Here is a 25486-nt window from a genome sequence, read left to right as displayed (position 1 = left end):
CAGCTGTGATTTAACGTAATTGTTTCCTTGCTTGGAGACATTATTGCCTCTTTTTCTTCACCTCCTTCCCATCTCTAGCCCATTTGCTCTTAATACTGTAAAATCTTTAAAGATGCTTCTTGTTTATACCCTCTGAGATTTACCATAGAGACAGCAATGAATGGCTGATACAAAACCCTGTGTAAGACATTGAATGAACACACACACACATTTTCTTTCTTTTCATTTTTACAGACGCATACTTTTACAATTTATATTTCTTCCTATTCATAAAGGTATAGAGTTCATCTATAAGCATGGGAATATATATAATGGTATCGCTCTGCAAGGACAAGTATTTGTTGTATTTTAAAAGTCTGTTAAGTCACCATAAACAATGTACAACATTTTTTCATATTTTGTTTTAAGTTGGTAGAGAAAGTATGATATTGTCAGGCCTGACTCTTCCCTGACAGATATACCTCAGCATTATTGTCTAACTTTGACTTTGCATATTTTTCAGCATTAGAAATTTCCTGTGGATTAAAAATGCACCCTTTGCAAGATGAGAATTTGCTATTTTTGCATCAAAGTGATAAAGCAAAAAACTCTGCATAAACTTGATGCAGAATGCTTTCTTTCTCATTTTAGCAACTGAGAAGCCTAAAGTGGGACATCCTCTTTTGAAATTTCCTTGCAATTTGCACCAAAGTGATAAAAGCAAAAAAACAGCTCTGAATAAACTATAACCCAGAAGGTGACAATGACTGCTGGTTCACATTTGTTCTCTCCCTGCCCTGCCCACAACACATGGATGCTTGGGGAATGCATTGAGGTGTTGGCAGGCAAGTGGCATGTTGTGCACATGTGGGGTTTGTGTAAAGTGGTGCATTCATATGGAACATGAATATGTGGATGCCATGATTTGTGCAATCATAGTGATCCTTTATCCAACTGCTGGTACTATGTGTATTGCAGCAGATGGACAGCCCACATGCAGAATCAATACTGAATTTCGCATGGTTTATACAGATGCCATCAGTTTTCTGTTTCCTAACTCAACAAGAATAAATGGGTACTCCACAAAGCATGGGAGGAATAAAATTCAGATATGCTTCCTTCTTCTTCTGCTCTGAGTTTCACAGTACAGAGCTCAAACAAAGAGCAAATGTGTGCAACAATGTTGTGAGTATGGACCCTGAGTCCTGCAAGACTTTTATACTGAGTCTCAAGGTTCTGGCTTGTCAAGATTCCAAACAGGATTTGCCCACTTTCTTGGACTGCTCTTTGTAACTGGCCATGTTGACAATGCATCATAATAACATGGGTGCTTTCCTTAGCATGCATCTTTTTCCCCTCCTTTGTAGTATTTCCTTATCATCATAGACTAAAAGGTCAAATTGAATATGACATGTTGAATATGATAAATATGGCCTGCCAACGGGTCACAGAGGGAAACCAAGTTAAGTACAGATCTCTTTATTAATTACTTCCCTATTTCCATTCATTCATTCTCTTGAAAATGGGAATTCTCATTTTGTCCAAACTCTAATAATTACAGAAATTTTATAATCAAATTTTATTCTTTTTTGAAACTTGGTTTTGAGTCTACATTCAGTCTAATTTTAGGAGAAGATAACAATGGGATATTGGTGTTCATCACTTGGGCTTATGCTCCTTGTTCATGAATGGAATAAATGTTCATAATTCTGGTTGTGTTTCAGGTTCCCTTTCTAACACCTCGACATTCTTATTTGGTATTATATTTATGATTTTCGTTTGCTTGCTTTATTTCTCCATTGGGTAGAATTTTCTTCACCAGTTAAAATCAGCTACATTTACTTGTTGTTTGTGGGATAAAGGCTTTGGGAAGTGGATAGTTTTGCTAATTTAGGAGTTATAAAATTTGGTGTCTTTTTATTGGCTGTACTAAAGAAAATTCTGGTATTCTGTCAAGTCAATAAAACATTAATAACAAGATAATCTGGATCGGTGACCCCTTCTTTATGGGAAGGGTAATTTGAGTGTTGTATATGTCACTCATAACACTCACATCATTTGTGCACTGTGACCCATAGATAAAGTATTTGCTTGATAGCAGAATATAAAACAACTAAATCTGAACACAGATAATTCATACATTCACTGACATGAGTGGGAAAAGCCACTCATGTCAGACATCAACCTGATGGATAAAGCTGAAATGTTAAAATAGATTAGATGAGAATGTACCTACGAAATGCAAAGACATTATGAAAAGCAGTTGTCCACTTAGCCTGAAGGAACAAAGATAACCAAGATATCAAGCTGTATAATGACATCTGGGTCAGAACATGACTCATAAAAGAGACAGCTAAAAAAACCCCAGGTAATATCTGTCACCTACAAAGAATCACATCAAGTTAAATTGAGGGTGGGGGAGAGAACCCTGCTAGGTCATCTCACCTCTCCTGTCTACCAGGATAAAGGATTTTCTTCATAGATAGGTAGATACACACACACACACACACACACACACACACACCTTTTTTAGTTGTGGAATTTTCCGCAAGTGCATTTGAAAACTTAAATACGTGCTTATTATTTAATTCCTTTTTCTTTCTTTCTTTTATTATTAAAGAAAGAAGGCACTTACTCGGAAAGTCTAATACTTTAGTGGAATAGCAAGGTATGAACTGCTCTCAGAGCTTTAGACAAATCCAGCAAAGTATAACTAGAGACAAAGTACTTGGGAAAGAGATGGGAACAATATGATGTGCCAAATCAAAAACCAAGAGAGAAAACAGGGAGCACAGAATAAAAAGCATTTGTTTAATGAGATTAAATATATTTAAAGATAGCCATATAGCTGACTACAGAAATCAATGTATGTAAATTAGTCAGGTCCATTGATTCTGATAACTAAAACTAACACTGGCTATAACCCACATATTTGTCTGTTATCATACTGCATGCATTTGGTTAGTAAAATAAAGTGACTCTGGGACTTAGGGGAATGACTTGTTGCACTCCTCTTGTATGAGCAAGTATAAAGTCTGTGAATAATCTTGGATACTAATCAGTCACTAATGTGGAGTGTCTTTCATCAGCTACAGCTGGTGCACAAACTACAGCCATTCCTGAACAAGGATAGCTTGGCCACAGTGATCCATTTGCTGATAACCTTCTGCAGCAAGTACAAAATGCAGCAGCCTGTCTTTTGAGTGAGACCACCAGCTGAAGCCATGTCAGTCTGGTTCTTAAAGAATGTCACTAGCTGACAATATGTTTCTGGGTTACAGTAAAGGTTTTATTTCTTTAAAGTGGCTTGTAACCTAAACACTTGGAGTATCTTTCCCAGCTCATTCCTACTGGGAATTACAATCAGTTGTGGGGAGGAGGGGATCCTTAGGGTCTGGGATGTGGGGATGAATTTTTCTATTGTGGCACCCAAAACTGGTAGCACCACCCCCTTGAAATCCAGTTGAGGTCTACACTACTGGCTTTTAGATGCCAGATTAAAAGTGAGAAGATTGAGACTGGCTTAAATGGTGGCTTCTATTGTATTTTAATGCATTGCTGCATTTTATGAATTTGTTTGGTTTTCTGTAATTCTATTGTTATCTGCCCAGAGATCTTTGGATGTGGGGCAAAATAAACAAATAAGGAGAAAGTACACTTGTTCACATAGGCCAGTACTGTCTAATTTGACTGACAGCAGCTCTCCAAGGTACCAGGGTGAGGTATGTACTAGTCTTCTTACTTAAGACTCTTTCATAGAATTGTAGAGTTAGAAGGGACCATGGGGGTAACCTAGTCTAACCGCCTGCAACAAACTAATATTTTGCCCAAAGTGGTGCTCAAACCCACCATGCTCTACTGACTGATCCATCCCTTCAATCATCTAACTAGAGATTACACAAATTCAATTTGGAATGTATGCGTCTATCAGTGATCCATAGCTGTCAACTTTTCCCTTTTCTTGCAAGGAATCCTATTCGGAATAAGGGAATTTCCCTTAAAAAAGGGAAAACATTGACAGCTATGCAATGATCTATGGAACGAGCAAAGCATGCGCACATAAACAGGGGTGAAAAAAGTGCAAATGAATGATGCTCTCTATGCGCATATAATTTCAATTTTCACAAAGGTTTTAAATGAATTAACAGAATGCATTTTCACTTTATAAACTTGCTTTTTCAATTAAAAAAACAGCCATATGCAAATTTTATTGTATAATCATTTTTATATTACTGTTAAAGATCAACTGCTTTACTGTACAAGTACCCAACAAAGAACAACTCCTTAATTTTAATTAATTAAAAAACAGGGGTGGAAGAAATGTCTTTTTTTAAAAAAAGAAGAAGACATATCTGGGGTACATTCATGAGATATTTAGAACATTTAGCACACAGGACCAATCACACATGATGTTCTACATGTGGGGAGAGAATGCATGAAGCCATACATACATGCTGGGGAACAATGTAGACCACCACACATTTACTCAACGTTCTTTCCTTTGATAGATGTGATGCTGTCAACCCTGCTTCTATGAAAGGAGAGTTGGTACTCTCCTCACATACTAGATGAATTGAAGCTAGCTCATGTATTTTCCTCCCATAAAACTAGTGAGAAGAGTACAGTCTCTATAAATCTATACTCAACTTTATTTGTATTGCATCTACAAGATGTGCTTAGAAGGCTTTAAATGGAGATTAGACACATCCATATAGGATGGAATTACCAACAACTATTAACCATGATCATTAATAGGAACCTCCTTGTTCAGAGGCTTGATGACATTAAATACCAGTTGCCAGAGCACTGACAATGGGGGAGGGCTATTGCTTTCATGCCCTTATTGAAGGCATCTTGGAAGTTCATGGCTATCCACTATGGGAAATAGGAAGCTAACTGGATTAACTGGTAGACCTTTGGTCTGAGCCAACAGAGCACTCCTTGTTTTCTGAACTGCATGCACTATGGCAATATTATAATTGTGGATGTGGGCAAACATTTTGAGCATATCACTTTTCTTAGTAAACCTTTTCTTAGTTTTCGCTGCCCAAGTGCAAGCACATCAAAAGTTTAGTAGCCAGTATTTAGGTGTAGGTTGGATCCCTATGGCTCTTTTCTCAGAAGGTAGGGGAAAGAAGATGCCACTGAGATTAAGGCCAATCCCCTTACTTTTATTTAATGCCTCCAACCTACCAATATTTGGGGAGATGCTAAGCATAGCTCTATTGCAGTGAGAAGAACAGGAGCAGCTGTATTCATACTCTCATACCCATATGATTAACTATTAAACCATTCCTATTTTTAAATTACAATTAAATACCAGTTGCCAGAGACTAGCAGTGGGGAAGGGATATTGCTTCCATGCCCTTATTGACTTTTAAAATTTTTGTTTTCTCCTATTCCTGAACAAGTATATACAAACTGAAAAATAAACCAATCTGCTCTTCAACATTCACAGCTGGCAATTTCTCATAGAATTTATCATGAGCTGAACAATCATGAAATATTATTCCTCATATTTTATAGCGAATCTTCACCATTCCACTCTTACAAACTGTAGCAGGCTTTATAGATTTCAAACACCTGAAGTGTGGTGTAGTGGGAAAGATATGCAACTTATATATGTTTCTTCTCAGAGTCACTGAAAACCAAAAGTTATGCTTGGTTTGGTTGGTCATGTTGAATAACCATCCGAACTCAATCAATAAATAAAATGATCTGGCAGACATTGTTGACAATAACTAATTTATATAGCACCAAGAGTTACTGAGCATCAAGCCTTCCAATTACTTCACTGGCACAAGCCTTGTTTATTCATCTTACGTAGTTTTTGAAGATTAAAACACTGTTTAGAATGTTATTGCAAAGAAACACCATAGCTATTTTACTTTTCCATTGATTTTGGTTTAAAATTTGATTAAATTTCATCCAGTTATTTCATTTGGAACTTGGAAATAAGGAGTTAGAATCACAGAACCCTGAGATTAAGAGTCTCATGCTCTACCAACTGAGCTATGAAGGCAGAATTACTGGAAATAGTTGGCATCACTAACTAGCTGGTTGTTGGCATCACTTTTGCCTGTACTCTGGAACAATAGTAAATAATGCACTTCAAATCATACTGTACCACAAGGCTGAGTTTCTGATTTTTCACCAGTATGTGTATGTATAATACAGATTCTCCTACAGATTTTGCTTTGTAATTTTATTACTTCTCACTCCATAGCTCATTTTGCTTAACAGTTCAAACTCCAGTTATAAAAACAGAATGCAAAGGTATCACATGCTCACTGCATCAGTGTATGGAAAGTATCGAAGAAAAATGGCAACAGCATCACCCCCCCCATTAGACTGCTATATTAGTTCAATTTTCAAAGAAAAGATCAATCAAGGAAAGCTCAATGCAAATGTAAAAGAAATATTAGACAAATGTATCCTGCTGCATCAAAGAAGACTTAGACACCATGATTGTCACTAACGGTAATTAACGGTAAAAGGGCCTGTTATAAGAAAATAATGTTATTTGAAAGTTCATAAGTTCAAAGTTTAGAGTTAGTTGAGTTCACACATTATTGTTCCTGTAACTGGAATGATTAAACTAAGACATTTTTGGTTACAGGAGGAGTATCAGGGTGATATAAGGGAGTGGGGGAGTGATGGTTCTTGCTATGTAAGGCTGCAAGTTCTTTATCCATGGGGAATTATGGACAATCTGGGATTGATCACCACCAAAGATGGGTCTGTGGGCACATTTGCAAACCAGCCACATGCACACCACAACCTATCTTATTGCATACAACAGAATGCTTATTTCAGCAGAGGAAGGGGAAAGGAAAAGGAACCTGTAGGAACTCTGAGAGCACATATGCACTCACAAGCATCATACTGGCAACTCCTGGATTGAGCACATGCCTTTTATTACTATTTCCCAGTAAAAACATGGCAATTTCTCGGTAATTTAGTTATGTATACTTGCTTTTTAAAAATTTGCTTATAGTGTTTGTGCATTGTTGTTATTGTTTTATATTATTTTATGTATGCTGTTTGGAAGTTTGTTTGTTTTTTAAGTAACAGGTTTATACTTTCCCCCCTAAATAAATACATTAAAAGTACACAGCAACACTTTTAGTGTGCTGTGTTATTGTTCACTCTCGAAAATGTTTGTAAGACCGGGTAGTATTGCATTTATTAATTGTGGACACTCATAAGTATGCATGAATGCAGGGAATAACCTTTGGGGACAGGAATCATCTTGGTAATAGCCAGCTATTTCTGGAACTCCAGAAACTCCTCACTGCAATTATTTTTGATAGAATTCTGGTGTCTCCTCTCAAGTGTCAACCTCCTTGCTATTCACAGTCTTTGAGAGATTCACATGCATCCTCAGTCCCCTCTCCCCCCAAAATGCTAATAAACGCTTAAGGCTGATCCATTCTGTGGCAAGCCCAGTTGCCTTTTTGACATGAACTCCTTGGCAGAGCAAAGTTTTATCTTCAGATATTTTATTTTATTTTTTAAAAAAATCCCTCTTCGCTTCCCATAAGGGAGGCAAAACCTGCATAATCACAGCATGTTTAAAAAATTTCCCAGAAGTTGTTGAAACTCCGGACATAAAGACAGGCTGCATGTGTGTCAACATTCACATGCGAATGCTGGTAACCTGAGGTGAAGCTGTGGGGACCTCAGAAACTCGTATCTCATTTCCCCACTTTTGGAGTACACACAAGGGAATGCTGCTATTTACACTGCCCGCAATTCAGGGTGTGCGGTCTCCGAGTTTTCTAGCTATACGTGTGTATTACACGCCTACTATACGTGTGTATTGGTGACAACTGGGGTTGGGATTTGTAGAGCGGCAGCAGCAGCAGCAGGGGAGAGAAATGTGGGTGAATGGCCGCAGCACGGAGCTGTCTCTCTCACGATAGGACACAGCCAGTGGGCGGTGGCTGCTGCTGCTGCTGCTGCTGCGGAGGCGGCGGCGGCGGCTGCATCCCCTCACGCGGGGATTTGGCGAGCGCCTTTTGCCCCTGATCTGCTGGCGGCGCGCGCGCTTTTTCTCCCGCGCTGCCAGGCGGCGACGGACTGGGGCTCCCCTTCGTCAAGCCTTGGGCTCGCGCCCAGCCCGTGACGCGCGACGAGTAGGATGAAAGCGAAGGCAGGGACGCTTCCTCAGCGAGGGAACAGAGCGCGGGAGAGAAGCTCCGCGAGAGGAACGCCTCCCTCCCCCGCCCCCTGGGGGACGACTCAGCGAGACCCGAGCGGGGATCACTCCAGCCCCGTCAGAACAGAGCGGCTCGCCTCCCGCCACTGGCTCGCCTCCTCCACTCCCGCCAGGCGCCTCTCATGTCGAAGCAGCCGCCTCTTCTTTGCTCCAACAGACCTTTCTCTCACATAATATAGTATAATAAATATTAATAATAGTCTCCACATACGAGTGCTGACATAATATAGTTGTTCAGTCCTCACCATCCCCACCTATGAGTGCTGAGGAGGCAAGGCGAACTGCGGGAGGGGGGAGCTCTTTATTCTGAAGGGGAGGCTGTCAAAAAACAAACAGAGAGGAGGGAGATTTCAATATCTGTATCTCTATATAATATAGAGATATCCCTCCTCTCAGCTGGGAAGAGGCGGCGTTTCTCTTCCCTTCTCCTCCGCCCTGGTTCCCCCTACAAGAAAACTCACAGGAGCAAATCTCTGTTACGAGGAGCTCCTTCGGGGAAATTGGTGGAGGGCGCGAGGGAGGAGAAAAATCAAGGCTGGACCAAACTTGAAAACGCCAAGCTCAGCTGCAGTTGGGCTTTCCTCTCCAGTTAGTGAGGCATTTTTTCTCCCTCCCCTTCCCACCGCCCCACAACACAGCCTGGGGAAGAAAAGAAAAAAAGCTCCTTCTTCAATGATTTCCTTATCTGAGGAAGCCTCTCAACTTTCGCAGACACCTGAAGGCATCTTTTCAAAGGCAGAGAGGGTGAAGACCTGTCTAAGTTATCTCCTGGGCGTCTGTCCTTCCTCTCGGTCTGGGCAAAGGCTCGCTAGATGGAGAGGATCTAATCGGTGTGATCTGCGAGGTCTTTTCTCCATCCACCACTCCTCCATCTGCCTACCCGTGAAAGGCACAGAATTAATAGATGCATCTGTCTAATCTTTCTCTATCCGAGCCTCCCCTCGGTGCATCCGATTAGGACAGAAAGAGAGCGAGCGAGCGAGCGAGGAAGTTTCCTCCCCGCCTCCCCAGCAACCTCCATCACTGCACCTTCTCAGGAGGAGGGCGTCCGATTTAGAGACGGCGGCGAGCAGAAAGGAGCCCCGCCACTGCATTCGCCAACTGTCCGAGGCTCTCCTGCTTCTTCGCTGCGCGTCAGATGTATAATTAAAAATAAAATAAAACAAACAACGGGGGGGGGGGGGAGGGAGGGACTAAGGATATGACCGCAGGGCTGCTTGTTTGGTGATGATGCCTATATTATTATTATTATTATTATTATTATTATTATTATTATTAGTCTTGCCAGTGCGCTTATCAGGATTACGCGGAAGCCCTGACTGCATCTGCAAAAGAGGACATGTCTGCGGATGGATGACACATAATCTGATTAAAGAAAATAAATACATACAAGAAAAACACCCACGTCCAGACAGCTCGGGCTTATTCGCTCGTCTCTTTCTCCCCTTGCCCCTTCCCCGAGATTGCCCGGCGCCTTCATCCACTTCATTGATTTATTTCTGGACTTTGCCCTCACTTTCCACTGCCCCTGCCCCTGCATCCTCGCGCCCCCCTCGCCCGCCGCTCACCTCGGGCGGACCACGGCGCTCCCAGGCTGGCGCACAGCACCAGCCAGGCGCCCAGCCAGCGGCTCATGATGCTGATCCCTGGATCTCCCGAGGCGGCAGAGTCGAGGAGTTGGGCGCGGGAGGGAGAGCGGCGGTCTCTCCGCACCTGGTCGCTGGGCAGCAGGTTCCCCCCAGGAAGAAGGAGGCGTCCCCGCGCGCGAGGGAAGAGCCTCTCTCCTTCTCCGGCGAGTGCGGCGTCTCGCCTACTGGCCAGGATATCCTCCTCGGAGACCCCCGCGCAGCTCGCGGCCGGAACGCGGCTGCCGCCAGTCGCCGCTCATCGCTCGCCGGTTCGGCGGCTGCGCTGGGCAGGTGTGTGCGAGCGAGAGACTCTTCCTTCGCCTCCTTCGTCTGCCGCGGGTCGGTGGGGGCAGCCTCTTGGCTGGCTGCTCCTGCCGCTGCTGCAGGGAAGAGAACAATGACGAGGGAGAGAGAGAGAGAGAGCGCTCTGCCGGCTGGAAAGTGCGCTGTGTACAAACAGAGGCGGCGTGCGCGCGGCTGGCTGAGGCGAGAACCACACTCTCCGACGCCGAAGCCGCCGCCTGCTTCCCCCTCCTCGCCTCCCTTCACTCAAGAGGCAGCTCCGGGCGGGGGGGGGGGGAGGGAGGCAGCGAGGACCGCGGACACACCCTGCCCTCTGATTGGCCCGCCTTTTGTCTCAGTGAGCGGCGCGCGCTGGAGGTGGGAGCTCGAAGTAAGAGGCAAGTCGAGAGAGATGGGCGAGGAGGACTCGTCCTCTTGGCCGGGAGCAGAGCAGAGTTGCTGAAGGGATGGAGGGAGAGCGGGTTCTCAACCAAATGCGGAACTAGGATCCTCTCTCTCTCTCTCTCTCTCTCTCTCTCTCTCTCTCTCACACACACACACACACACACCTCCCTCTGTCTTCCAGCTTTACTGGTTGTGGTTGTTGCCCGATTCATTGTCGTGGAGAGTGTGGGTGAACACCAAAGTGCAAAAGTTCTCACTTGTTCTGTATTATTGTTGGCTTGACATTAATCACACTTTAACACCGAGTTTTTAAAAGCAGGTTTCAAAGTTGTTTGTTTGTTTATTTAAGGGAAGTATCTTATCATCACCACCACCACCATCATTAGTGGTAATATTCATGCTACAAAAGTGGGAATTGATATTGAGAGTGGTAACCGCCTAAGGAGTTCATAGCTAAGCTAAGGTGGGAACTGGGATTGACTTGTAGGCACGATCTCCCCCAGTTTTTACTGCGCAATTTCAGTCCAAATCCTAGATTGACTGTACTTGTTCCAAAAACAAGCAAACAAAACCCAACAATAGTGGTCATCTTGCATTCTTATCTGTGTATATTGAATATTTTGTGTAAGGACATAGCATGAACACTAAATTTAAGTCATGAATATTGTGACCTTAAAAAGGTAAAGGGACCCCTGACCATTAGATCCAGTCGTGGAGGACTCTGGGGTTGCAGCACTCATCTCGCTTTATTGGCCGAGGGAGCCGGCGTACAGCTTCCGGGTCATGTGGGCAGCATGACTAAGCCGCTTCTGGTGAACCAGAGCAGCACACCAAAACGCCTTTTACCTTCCCGCTATTTATCTCCTTGCACTTTGACGTGCTTTCGAATTGCTAGGTTGGCAGGAGCTGGGACCGAGCAACGGGAGCTCACCCCATCGCGGGGATTTGAACCACTGACCTTCTGATTGGCAAGTCCTAGGCTCTGTGGTTTAACCCACAGTGCCACCCACGTCCTTTTATTGTGACCTTACCCATGCAGAATTTTAAAAATGTGGGGCATGCCATCAGTTTTGTATGTTTTCTGTGATAGCCAGAGAGTGAAGCCATGAATGCTTGTAATAAAAGCATCAACATAATTTGCATTATTGGTTTAGCCCATCCCTAACTGCAGCCTTAAAAACAAAATGCAAGTGGTTGCTGGAGTCAAGAGTCAGGCAGAAGATTTCCAGGAACTTCTAGGAAACTGAAAATGTTCCAGAACTGTAAAAGCTTATCATCATCAAGGGAATTGTCTTTTAGAAACCACACATTTCAAAGAAATCCACAGTTCAATAATAAATGCAATTCAAAAACAGATCATTTTAGGGTATAGTATTATGAAGCAGTGTACTTGACTACATGAATGTTTTTTCTCAAATCTGAATGCTTTCGGATCACTGTGTTTAATAATTCTGCTATGTGAGGATGGAACGGTGCATCCAGATGTTATGAGGTTGATAAGGTTTCATACTTTGATAGGGTTCCACCCACCATCTCCATTTTCTGTGCATTCTAGAAATATTAGTTGAGATACTAACATAGCAGGTAACAACACCAAGACAAAATCATTGATGGAGAAGGCCTATTAAGCATCATTTGCTAGCTTGTTTGACCATGATTCCACCTCCTGCCATGTTATCAAGCCTATCTCTGCGTGATATGAAAGTTTCTTGAATCTTCTACTTTTTGCAAAAGCTTTGGCTACTTTCCTCAAAAACCATTCTACACTCCTATCTCACCACTGGGATATATTTTGTCACTGACATTTTATTTTTTATTTAATTTTATCCCATTAGCTGGTTGGAGGAGAGATTTATAGCGTGGGCCATGTCCTTTTTATCTGCTCAAAAGAGATGAAACCACCCAAGTAATAACTTACATTTATACAGTGCATTTCCTCTCCAGAATCCCAGATCACTTTACACACTCTATATATACAGCAATCACTCCATTCATCACAAAAATGCAGCTACCACTCTGGTGGGCATGTTGGACCGCTAGTGCACACCCACGGAAAAGCTTCAGATAAGAACACTACTTCAGAATATAAATGTAAGAAGAAATGGGTTGAGCTTTACAGTCACAATGGAGTTTGGCCAGGAATTCTAAAATAGTATCATTTGTAAATCTCCTTGCCACTATGATGAAATATGGGATCAGAAGTGACCAATTGCTGGAGAATAGTTGCTTATTTAAAATGAGAGGGTTAAAGTCACTGACACAAACACTGTAGGTAATCAGTTTCTCATACATAGAATCTCATATGCACAAGACCTTTTTCCTTCACTTATAGACAGTGGGATGCACTTGCAGCAGTTCTTCACTTATACTTCAGCAGTCCTTTGGTTCATGGACTCACACGGAACTTCTGGACTTTTCTTTCGTACTGATCAGAGATTGGACCATGTCGTTTAATCGTTTTCATTATTTTGGAGTTGGATGTGAAGTCGTTTCTACCTTTCATACATGCTCAAAATCTTCTTGGGAGAAATTGCAACAAGCACCCCTGCTATCTGTCATTGTCTTCACACAATTCACATTAACATATTTCACATTCACATCTTCTTCAAAACAACCCAAATATGTTATGGTTCCACCACCTACTGTGATGTCTATTGATGTTCCTCTCAGCCTTTTTATCAGGCAAAATGTTTTCTTTATTGTTATCATTGACCCAGGTGCCAAGGTCACATGCCGGCTATTAAGTCACTTCAGCAAAAGTTTCAAGCAAGTTGTACAGAGCTGGACTTTTCCTCTGCTGTCATCTATTTTAGCTCATCATGACTGTTCTTGTATTTTCTGGATTCAGTAGTTCCTTTGGACCCAGCAGGACTGAATTAATATATAATGTTGCTCAATTTCAAATTACAGGATGGCAGGATTCTTCCTGGAACACCACTATGAAAACAGTGTGATTTTATCCCTTTTCAGGTGTTATTCCCCAAGAGGGAATCTCAAAACATCTGGGGATGAGTGGGAAATATATACTAGCCCTCTCCCAACATTCCTATCTACTCCACTCCCTTCTTTAATTGAATGGGAAAGTCTGGATGGGCTTCTAAATGAGTTCATTTGACTGGCTTGGAAGCATCTCTGCAACTGGGAACTCTGTGTTTTGAGGTTCATGTCAGTGTTCATGACAGTGAGGTTTCTAAGTATATTAGCCAAATGCACTTAGGGAGCAATCCAAACCAAAGATCTGTTGGGGTGATAGAGTTTGGAATAGGTGGGTATCTGGTTGAGCCTGGGCTATGTTGTCTGAAGTCCCAGATCCTGACTCACCCAGAGATATGCTGGCATAGGTCCTCCATCCCAGCTCAGACAAGACTCAGATGGGGTAAATCTCCCACAAAAGGTCATGGCACTGGTGAACTAGGACATTGGGAGGCTTACCTCTATTCTCAAGTCTGTTCCGCTCAGTCCCATGGCCTAGCATCCCAACAGAAGTTACAATGGCAAAAAGGGAATTGTAAGTCAGAAGGTGTGCTTTCACTCTGTCAGGCTTGGGCCAGCTCAGCCAGCAGTAGCAGAGTTTGGGATACAGGTAAATTACACCAGCATTATTTAACCTGCCACAAATTGTGCTGGTTTCCTATAATTTGGATTTCTCTGATCAAAACTCCATCCAGGACTTCTTGCTTAAAATGTGCAAACCAGGAGTAGAAGAGGTGGGGTCAGTGTACACACAGAAATTGGGGGCTTGGTGGGTGTGTGGGCACCCACTACTTAACATCCAGATTTGCTGTTGAGCTGTAATACTTAAGCATCCTCTCATTGCCATGTAGTTGGTTGTTGTGGATGCTGTCAGTATTTGATTTGCCAATGGCCTTTTCAGAGGAAGCTCTTCCTGTAACAAATGCAGGAACTATCTCTGAGACTGCCTGTTTCCATATAGTATACATTTCTGGGGAAAAGGAATTAGGAAGTCTAATGCTTTTCCCCAATTCCCAACCCTGTCCCTGCTTTGAATGTAGCTTGCTTCAACAGTGATACACACTAATTAGTCTGCATTAAAACCTTGTAATTTACAATGAACATTCTAAAAAGAAAGGGTTTTTTATAATGTAAACACACACACGTTAGTGGCATCACACTAGACTGGGAATGTGGACTATGCTGATTATTATTCTACTAATCTGTAGTGTGAGGTTGGTGCTACCAATTCATTCTTGCCTTTCTGAGCCTCAGCTTTTTAGTCAATGCTTTGTCTTTTTTATCTTCTTGTTGACATCCATCTGTCTCGAGAGAAAATGAGACATGAAGTGCGCCTCTGGGGGTGAAGTCAAACCATTGGAGAATCACAACGCCTGCTGCAGCTACAGAGACTGGTAACTCACAACTGCTGCCTCCCGTGTTGTTTTTGTTGCATTAGCAGCTCTGTGGCCTCTCTGGGGTGCAAACCTGACCACTGTGTATGGAAGTCCTGGGCTGCCCAGACCCCCACTCTCAGCCTCCGTAATGTGGCCCAAAGGAAAGCAGAGCAATACATTTGGCACCAGCTTGCATGCAGGAGTTGCCAGAAGGAGGCGTACAAGGCACAACCCAACTGTCTTAGGGTTTCTTATCTGCATACATTATATTTGAGGAACTAAAATTCTTACAGAACATTTAAAAACAGGATCTTAACTTCTCATTCAACACCATCTCTTCTTTCTTACCTATTTCAGCAACAGAACTTTAGATCACAAAATCGATACAACACAAAAAGATCACAGCTTCACTTAGGACCTATATATTTCCATTAACCAAACAACAATTGTAAACAGTTTGTCCCTGTCACCAAATCTTCTTTCCACTTTATTTTAAGATTTCCAAGGAAACAAGCACGTAAGCTCAGAGTCACCTTGGTGACTTCTGATGTCACCTTCAGAGTATCTTAGATGGTTTCTTTATTGTACAGACCAGTTTTAATTTAAAGATTAGCTTTATCACAGTCTCCCATCCAAGTGCTGACTAGATCTGAGACTGCTTACCTTGTGAAATCAGATGAGCTCAAAGTCTGAGGTGGAGATAGTGGCAGCTTATGGGGCCACCATCTCAGTTTTTAAAAAAATTAATGCCTCTAAAAGCAACATCTCTACCTGAGCCATTTCCAGAGGATAACACTGAAGGGGAACAATAAACGGGAAACAGAAGGAAGTCAAATAACAGGACCAATTCACACAGCTGATTCACACCGTTGATACACCCGACCATTTTCATGTTGGAGAAGAAATTATTAGTTGCCATTTTTGGCCCAGTAATCAGCCCTAGGGATGTCCTTATCACTTCCAAAACTATTGTTCATGTCTAAAGTAAAAAAGAGTCACACTGGTAGAAGGTGTTGCTTCTTGGGCATGCAAAACAGCGGTTTGGATCTTGGACACTGTGAATGCTATTCCTTTAAAATGTACCTGCATTCTTTATTTTGGCAGGGTGATTCTTCTTGATTATGACAAGAAAAATAAGAAGGTTAATGACAGGTCAGGAACAAAAGTATGAAACTGGTGCTGAAATAAGACATTTTTCTTCCCTGCTGCATCTGCCACATTGAGGACTATTTCTCTATACAGCACAGCACAACAAAGGAGACAGTAATGTCAATGTCTTCATGACAGTCTGCTCCAGCTTTCTGCCCTTGTCTCAAATGGAGAAAGTCCGTACTCAGGCAAGTGAATTACAAATGAGTAGATAATTGCATTTTTTAAAATTACCAAATCACACGTTCTCAAACCCATGTTCTGTAATGACTTAGTCCATCTAAAAGAATTCTCTGTCTGGATGGAAATTGACTTTAGATTTATGGAACGTTTGGAGGAGTGATTCTAGCACAAGGATTAAAAACCTATGCTTGAAGACTAATGGGCAAGTAAATACACAGTATACAGAACAAATATTTCTCTCTCTCTCTCTCTCTCTCTCTCTCTCTCTCTCTCCCTCCCTCCCTCTCTCTCTCTCCCCACCTCCCATTTGCTCTTGCCTACAAGCAGTAAATTAAATATTTATCACTTCTGCTTCATAGTATGTCATTTGTTTAGGTTGTTTTGGGAATACCAGCATTTTTATTCTTTGCTTCTCATCCCTGTACTTCACTAATGGTAAAGCGGCATCCTCTACGCTCTAGGTTTCCCAGAGCCTACAAAGCTGAAAATAATAATTGTGACCAATGTGTTTTCCAGCAAACAGCAGTTTATCAATTGCAAGATTATGGGGCTGGCAGAACAGTTTCAATCAGCATTTGAGGCTACACGCTAGAAGCAATCTCAATTATTGTTCAGAAGACAGACAAAAACTCTCTGCCGGATGCTAGTATTATGAGTTTGGTAAGGGTGGGAATGTGAGATCCTTCTAGCTCCTGGACCCAGTATGTGTTTGAATAAAAGCTAGGCTAGTTTCCTGTGTTGTGGTGGTAGCCTGGGTGATGGGCCATTAAGGGGATCAATGGAAAGGGGCTCTGTGTGAGAAGGCAAACTCACAGATAATTTAGAAGGGCATAGCCTGAGTTTAGAGTTGTATAGGTTGATGTGACCTAGAAGTAAAGAAGTAAGCTGGAGAGAGAGAGTCAGAGCAACATCTGAGAGAAATGTTTCATTTCTGTATGGATCCAATGCAGAAATATGACTCTATGGGGGTATTAATGTTGGGGTGTTAATGCTGTGAACCCCTCCATCACAGACTTAGGTTGTATACATGTGTAAACCATATATAGTGGTACCTCAGTTTTCGAATGTAATCTGTTCCAGAAGACCGTTATCTTCCAAAACATTTGAAAATCGAGGCGCAAAAAGCGGTCTGCAAATTTAATTGAGAAAATTGAGAAACACTCAGTGGATATCATTAGACTTCCAAGGCGTGTTCAAAATGGAAGCATTTACTTCTGGATTTTAGGCATTCGAAAACCAAAATGTTCGACTTCTGAGACACCACTGTCTCCACTGTGCCTCATTCCAAAAAGGAGTCATGAACTCTGGGTAAGTGCTTGGAACCTCTGGAATTTCCCACCGCTCAGAGATTGGGGTGGCATGCAACCCTATGATAAACTCCACATCAGAATTGTATCAAGCTACTTGGAGGAAGATTAAGTTGCTAGCTTTACAAGGACAAGTTAAGTCATGCATACGTGTGCATCACTTTATCTCATCACTCAACAACAGCAACATAATATCACGATCATTTCTTGATGTGGGTGGGGACTGAGTTAGCTAACATGGATTGCTGGTACCTCTAGAAGGTAATATGTTGGTCTCCATCTCATCATTTTCCTGAAAAATAATGGTATTTATGAATACCAGTAACGGTTTATGCCTTACTGAGGCAGGGTGATGTGATTGAACCTATCAGTATACAGGTAGATCATTTGGGAGTGAATAATATGAATCCCCTCCTGCTTCTTTTAGGCTTGCTAAGTTACCAATGTACATGTTATTTGATTAACATGGTAGCTGGTTTCTCTCTGTTCTTTACTTATGCTGCTGTAAGTTGCCTGACTCAATGGCAATTGGTGATAGTAGCCCCTGCCCCAAATCCTTTCCAGCTCCCCAGCAAATCCAGGAAGAAAACTTCATGAAATGAGTCTAATATGCACCTATATTGAAATCAATGAAAGTTTATCTAGTAGTAATTTGTGACATGAATATGTGAGAGTCTGTGTACAGTGCTACCTCGGGTTAAGCACTTAATTCGTTCTGGAGGTCCGTACTTAACCTGAAACAGTTCTTAACCTGAAGCACCATTTTAGCTAATGGGGCCTCCTGCTCCTGCTGCGCTGCCGGAACACAATTTCTGTTCTCATCCTGAAGCAAAGTTCTTAACCTGAAGCACTATTTCTGGGTTAGCAGAGTCTGTAACCTGAAGCGTATGTAACCCGAGGTACCACTGTACTTCAAATGAGCTATCTTAGTGAGGGTGTTATGTTTTACAATATACAGCCTCTGAATCTGCAATTTGAAGAATGGGAGTGGAGCAGGGGGAGAGGGGCTTCCAAATCTTTTCATAGAATCATAGAACTGTAGAGTTGGAAGGGAGCATGATTATCATCTCATCCAACCCCCTGCAATGCAGTAATCTTTTGCCCAATGGGCGGCTCAAACCCATGACCCTGAGATGAAGACTCTGGTTTCTTATGAAAAAAATCACTCCCACCAGCTGTTTTTGCCACCACAAGGAAAAAGACAGTGAAAGATATGTGGCCATACACAAATCTCAAAAATAAAAATAAAGCATCTGGATATTTTTAGCTATCAGTTCACACCAAGAACTTCTGCAGCAGTTTTAACCTTGCCAGTACTGTACAGGAGATTCTACATGAATGCTATGTTGTCATTCTTTATATTTGATATATGAAAAAATATTGTAAAGGGTTTCATTTATAGGCAAACAGAAAAAGCACCCACATTATTGCTCCTCTCCCTTAAAAAAAAAAAAGATCTTATTTCCCTTCACTTATATTGCACCTTTCATTTTTAACAGCTCATTCACACTCAACTCAGAACCCAGGGGAGGGCCCACTAAATTTCAATAAAGTATTTAATGGAGCTACACCATCTGTGTTTCAGAGATTTTACTACTAACTGAGGTAAAGGACCTTGTGATTTCAAAATAAGGGGGCCATTAGTGAAGTCAAAGGACCTTCAACAATGCATTTTTCATCCTGAAATATTAAGTTCAAAATTCCTGCATGAATACTTTGTAACTTTTATTGCTTGCTTACTCCTGTTTCATTGTTGATAAAAGCTATCCAGATCTTTTTTGACATTTAAAATGATTAATGCATTTAAAAGATAGCAAAACAAAATGTAACCCTTTTAACTTGTGACTGCATTGGACTTTTACTATTATACAGCTTGGAACATTAACAATTTGCAGTCGGTTGTTCCTCCAAATATGTTTGTTTCCCCGGAATTTTATCTGTCTGATTCCATTAGCTCTGCTATCCTATCAACTTTCTTCATTTCACCTTTCAGTTAAAGGGTCTTGATATTCTCAAATGTATTGCTTACTCATGGGTTCAATGCATCATGGGCTTGTAGTCTTAAAGACTACATAAACACTTTGTCCAACTCTTACACACATATGTTGTGGGATCTGAGGAGATTACATGATGTGGTTTGGACTGGATTAAAATATCCTGCTAATGCAGCTAGTTTGATGCAAAAATATAAACATCCAGTGCTTTTTCCCCTCAAAAAAATGTTTAGGGGTACTCTCATTTTCCTACTCATGTTGAAATATTACCCCTCAATGAGGCCAAACTTAGATTCACAAAATGTTTAGGGGTATGTGTACCCCTGTGTCCCCCCAGAAAAAAGCACTGTAAACATCTCATAACAATGAGAATGAAAAAAAAAAACCCTAATTATATTCTAAAATCTAATATGAGAAAGAACATTAAGCATTATTTTAGATAAATAAATAGGTAACTTTGATCCAGTAATAGACCCTTGTACTATTTGACTTCAGATATTTAAGCAGAGGTAAAATGACCCTCTTTCAGGGATGCTGTTGAATCCCAGAATGCAGATCATACATTGAACAAGTATTAGATAACCTCCAGGATGCCCTTCAACCCTATAATTTTGTGATTTTATTACTTTTTAACAGATTTGATTATATATAAACAATATTAGCATTCATCTAGTGTGGGTGCTGGTGGAAATAAGAATATACATATATTTTCGGTGGGCTCAGTTGAGGTGTGTTTGACAATACCCAAACATCCAGAGCCAGGAAAATGCTTTTTCGTAAGAGACAGAGTTTTTCTGTGCAGTGCAATGTGCAACATTTTACCCTGAATATTGATTAAGATGATAAGCAGCTGTCTTTCCCTCCTCCAATTAAAAACAAAAAAAATGATGTAAAAATACTACAAAATAATGAAAGCCATCTAGAAAAAGGAACATTAACATTTTCTGGGGATTTTTTTTCCTAACCCCATTTAAGAAAGCTGCAAGTAAACTGTCCTTGGATACAGAAATGTCCTCCAAACAAAATTATATGGTTTATACTAACCTATTGACAGCCTTTTTAAAATTTTCCTGACTATGTGGCTATTAAAAAACAATGGAGTGTTTTACTACCCCAACCCATCAACACTGGCTAAACTATAAACACACCCCAATACCAAAATTCGGTGTATTTCAGGGTCGTGCTGCAGGTGGATTTTCATTTCCAGAAGGAAAACAGTAAGTGGTAACTGGCTAAAATTTGAGGACATTCTACAGGTGACTATTTGTGTCAATGTCCTAGAAGGACTATCCTGTAGGTCTGTGTATGTGTAATTTGCACAATGAAAGTAGTGCACCTGGGCCCAGTAACATACCTCTTCATAGTCTTTATTCTGGTTTATTTCACCAATTGGGATCATCTTTAGAATGATCCTGGTTGCAGGCGGGCCCCCAGCCTGGTTCCTCCCCACACCCTGGCATGGGCAGAGTAACACTTTCATGCCAGGGTGAGTGGCTGTCCGGACAGAGGAGGTTCACTTTGGCAGCCCAGCCAGGTGTTTGCACCCAGCCAGGAAGATAGGCACCTGCTTACACACGAGCAACCCCCTTAGGAACCATTACAATTACCACAGAACATTATTAGCTTTGCATTGCCAAAGTTCTAAGTGTTAAATGTTATAAGTTTTCAATATATTATGTTTGCCTTTAAAATGCTGTAATGGGAAGTTTCCCTTAGTCAAAAAGGTTCCACTTTGGCAAAAGCGTCAGAGAAGGGTGGTATTCTTGCATTAAATAAGCTTCTTGGTGACTCATCACTGGTAACAGGAGCTGCAGAGCTCTCACTGCAGGAAGCTGAAACTTGAGAAGTCTGTTTGTGGTTGTGGCTAGCAGCAGCAGCTGCACAGAAGTTCTGCAATGATGGAATAGCTTAGGATCTCCCTCTGGGCCGGAGATAAAAGTTTATGGAACTTCATAAAGGCCTACAGCTCATTGTTTATGTGCAATGTGTTACTTTGTTACATTTATCTGATTGTAATTACTATTTAAGGCAGCAAAGCTTTGAAGTGCATTTTGGTGGTGGAGAGAATTCATTTCTATGCAATGTCTACATCAGAGATTCTGCTAAACAACTCTAACAATGAGAACATAAGAAGAGCCACCTGAATCAGGCCAATGCTCCTTCTAATCCAGCATTGTGTTCTCACAGTGGCCATCCAGTTGCCTCTGGGAAGCTTGCAAGCCGAACATGAGAAGAACAGCACTCTGACCTCCTGCAGTCTTCAGCAGCTGGCATTCAGAAGCATCACTGTCTCTGAGAGTAGAGTTGGAACATAGCCACTGTGTGCGTTCTCTGCAGTCTCTTTCCTTCTTCTGATTCAGGTTTTACAATAATCTGTTGTCATGTCTAATTGTGCGCTCTCTCTCTCTCTTCAGTGCTATTCTATTTTGTGAGAAGTGTTCTTAAATGGAGAGCAGTGAAGGGCTGCAAAGTATTGTGGGACTGGTGTGTTCCTGTCAGAGGAAGAGGAAGCCCACTGCATATTTTAAGTTCTGCTGAATTAACATATGCATTGTCCTCGTGAATTACCCAGGTTGCTGCTGAGCTATATACTGTACAAAACCACAGACTGATACAAATCATGGCCTTGGATAACTCACAGGCTGAAAGACAAGACACAATGGGTAGGAAAGACAAGGTGACAAGTAGAAAAGAAAAGCAATTAACAAAAATAATAGTATGTCTTAGAATAGACAAGCTGTGTCTGCATTTCTTAAATGGGTGGTGCACCTCCCAGTTTGCTACCTTTCTTTGGAAGATTGACAATATTTTCCCCTACCTTGCAAATGAGAATTGCTTTTTAGTCACCAAGTAGTAGAAATAGGATGGTGCCTGAAGAAGGCATTCAGTGAAGTTCAAAACCACATTTTTTTTTTATAAAGTTGCACACTGAGTAGTTGCCTAATCATCCTGGAAGAAGGTGACAAGTGTGATGCCACAGAGTTCTGTCTTGAGTCCACTGTTCTTCAACACCTTTATAAACGACTTGGATGAAGGAATTGAAGGGACGCTCATCAAATTTGCAGATGACACCTGTCAGAGCTGCCTCCAGGTCCCAGCTCACAGAGGACCAACGCTAGGCTGTAGTTATGTACAAAAGTCTTTATTGAGATTCAGTTTCCATTTTAAAGCCGCAGCGCGCAGCTCTACGTCTCGACCTTAGACCGGCGAAGTCCCGTCTGAGTCTCCTCCCCTTCCACACCAGTTTAAGACCCTCGCCTTGCTCCACCTCTTCCTAAGTTCCTTTCTCCTCTGGGCCCTCCTGCCCGCTAGGGTCTCATCCTTCCTGGACTCCTCTGACGCTGACCCTGACGATTCTTGCCCCTCCTTCCGGCGGGCTTTAGGACCTGGTTCCCTATCCGGGCTACCTTCTGTGCCGCTCGCCTGTACCTTTGAACTTGGCGCGCGCGCCCAGCCTGCAACTTTCCTCTTGACCGTTAACTCGCTTTCCGATGGAGGCGTGGTCAACCCTGACTCATCTTCTCTCGCTGGTGGTGCATATGTGGGCTCTGACACCTGGGACTCCTCCCCCCCACTACGCTCTGGTGGGGAAGCTGGTCCTGATTTCCAACTGCTGCTCTGGGAGTCCCCGCTGGCCCCTTGCTTCTGGGGTGTCCCCCTTGGGTCGCCCCTTGCCCTGCCCATCGGCGCCCCCTTCTGTGAATCTTCCGATTCGCTGGAGAGGCTCATGGAATCTATCGGGCTGCTGTCATATTCTCCTACGCTGCCCTCAGATTGCTCCCCCTCGCTCTCCATCTCCTCTCCTCCCTGCGCTCCCGCTGAGTCCCTGACAACACCAAACTGGGAGGGGTAGCTGATGCTGCAGAAGACAGTATCAGAATTCAATATGCCCTTAATAGATAGAAGAACTGGTCTACAACTAACCAAATGAATTTCAATAGGGACAAATGCACAGACAGGAATAGCTAGCTGCCCAAATATAAGATGGGGGCACCTGGCTTGCCAGTAGTACATGTGAAAAGGATCTAGGGGTCTGACTGCAAGCTTAACATGAGTCAACAGTGTGATGCAGCAGCCAAAAATGCTAATGCTGTTCTAGACTGCATGAATAGTATGTTCCAATCAAGAGAAGTAACAGTACCATTTTATTCTGTCTTGATCAAACCACACCTGGAGTACTGTGTCCATAATTATAATTCATTCTTTGCCTAAAACTGCATTTACCTTTGCCATTCAATTATAATTGAAATCTGGAAAATGCAATTTTCAGTGATATTATAAAAACTAGTTCTCCCCCATCCCCATTGTATTTGTATGTTCCTCAATAATAAATATTATTTAACTCCTCACACTTTCAGAGCACTTTCCAACCCTGTGAGCAGACATAAGCAGACCAAAAAGACTTTCAAACCAAAGCCTCACTTTATTTCAAACATATTTCACCCTATAAATTATAGAAGTGCCCCAATTTTGTATCTTTGGTTTCAACTCTCTTTAAAATCTCTTCTCTTATATTACAATGTCTGCTTCCATATTCCGCTCCCCCCCCCAAAGCCAGGAACTGAAGTAAATATGGGATCATAAATCAAGTCATAATGAATCAAATAACTATCAACTGCTGGGTTAATTGCTCCTGCCCAGGATGCTGTTGTTTTCCCCATGGAGGACTGTGCTCACTTCACCCGCAAATGTTCAGCCAAAGTTTAGCTGATCATTGCTAAGCTTGTGTTAGAAACACAGCCCATGTTGATTCAGTTGTTCTTCTCCGGATGCTGAAACCAAAGATGGGGAGACAAGCAAATGCTTGATTTTTTATTTAGGCATTCAAGGGAACATATTAAAATACAATCAAATAATGAAGTCCTTTTTTATGTGCCCAGTCTGTTTCTGGGCATAATTCAAAGTGTTGGTGTTGACTTTTAAAACCCTAAATGGTTTTGCCACTGTATACCTGAAGGAGCATCTCCACCCTATCGCCTTCTAGCAGTTCTGTCATTGTGAAAAGTGAAGATACAGGGAACCAGGCAGAGGGCTTTCTCAATAGTTGTATCCGCCCTGTGGAACACCCTCCTGTCAGATGTCAAAGAGATAAATAATTATACAACTTTCTGTAGACATCTGAAGGCAGCCCTGTATTGGGACACTTTTAATTTGTGGTGTTGTGTTGTGTTGTTATGTCAGTTGTGTGGGGTACAATAATTATTATAAATTATTATTCAAACCCTTGAATTTTGGTTAGAAATGAGGCCTAACAACAAGACTATGAACATATCAGACACTATCTATCTATGTGTTGCAGCTCACCAGCGACTTGAGAGATCAGCCTCCCAATTTGGATGCCTTCATGGGACTGTTAAAAGTACCTAGATAGAGCACAACATGTAGCTGATGTCCATCAACTTTATCTTGGTATTTGCTGTATTTTTTTAAAAGCATTTATAACTGACACTTAAAACTAACTTACATTATAACTAAAATGCAAATTATAAGTATTGACCCTCCAATACATGAGTGATTTCTGATAATGTCCACACAGTTGCACAATACTTGCATACATTTTGTGTCGTACGCAAATTGCACTCTCTTTTGTGAATGGGAGGAAGGTACAAAAATAATTCAAGGGTGACATACAAGTAGTATACCATGTCACAGACAGAATATCAGCAGGCAATTTTTACCCATATTACTGGGGTGCCTGTGGGTGCAATGATGTGCTTGAGGATGTCTCCTGTTGCCTGTGTGTGCCTAGTCAACCCCCTCACCCCTAATCATGAGATGGTGAGCGTGGTTAGGTTTTTTTGTAGCATATTGTATATTGTCAGGGACTGGACTGAACAGGAAGACTGGGAAGTGTCCCCTTGGTCTGCTCAGCTCCTCTTCGGAAGAGGAGGGGGAGGGTGAAGGTCCCCCCCCCTTGTCTCCAGCTGTTTCAAGAGGAGAAGGGCACAGGGCTGAGTTACAGTTGAATGAAGAAATGCTTAGTTACCAG

The 25486-nt window shown here is 42.0% G+C and overlaps 1 protein-coding gene across 1 annotated transcript in view; it reads right to left on the bottom strand.

Moving 5' to 3' along the window:
* The window catches only part of EDIL3 (EGF like repeats and discoidin domains 3), a 240794-nt gene extending 230806 nt beyond the window's left edge, over nucleotides 1-9988 (bottom strand). The window contains exon 1 of the mRNA XM_079995641.1: nucleotides 9769-9988. Coding sequence (XP_079851767.1) covers nucleotides 9769-9835 — 67 coding nt within the window. The 5' untranslated portion in view covers nucleotides 9836-9988. The remainder of the gene's footprint in view (nucleotides 1-9768) is intronic.
* Between the last annotated feature and the right edge of the window lie 15498 nt (nucleotides 9989-25486).

Source organism: Podarcis cretensis (assembly GCF_951804945.1).
Source record: "Podarcis cretensis genome assembly, chromosome: 11".
NCBI classification, from domain to species: Eukaryota; Metazoa; Chordata; class Lepidosauria; order Squamata; family Lacertidae; genus Podarcis; species Podarcis cretensis.
This window is presented reverse-complemented; position numbering and strand designations above follow the sequence as displayed.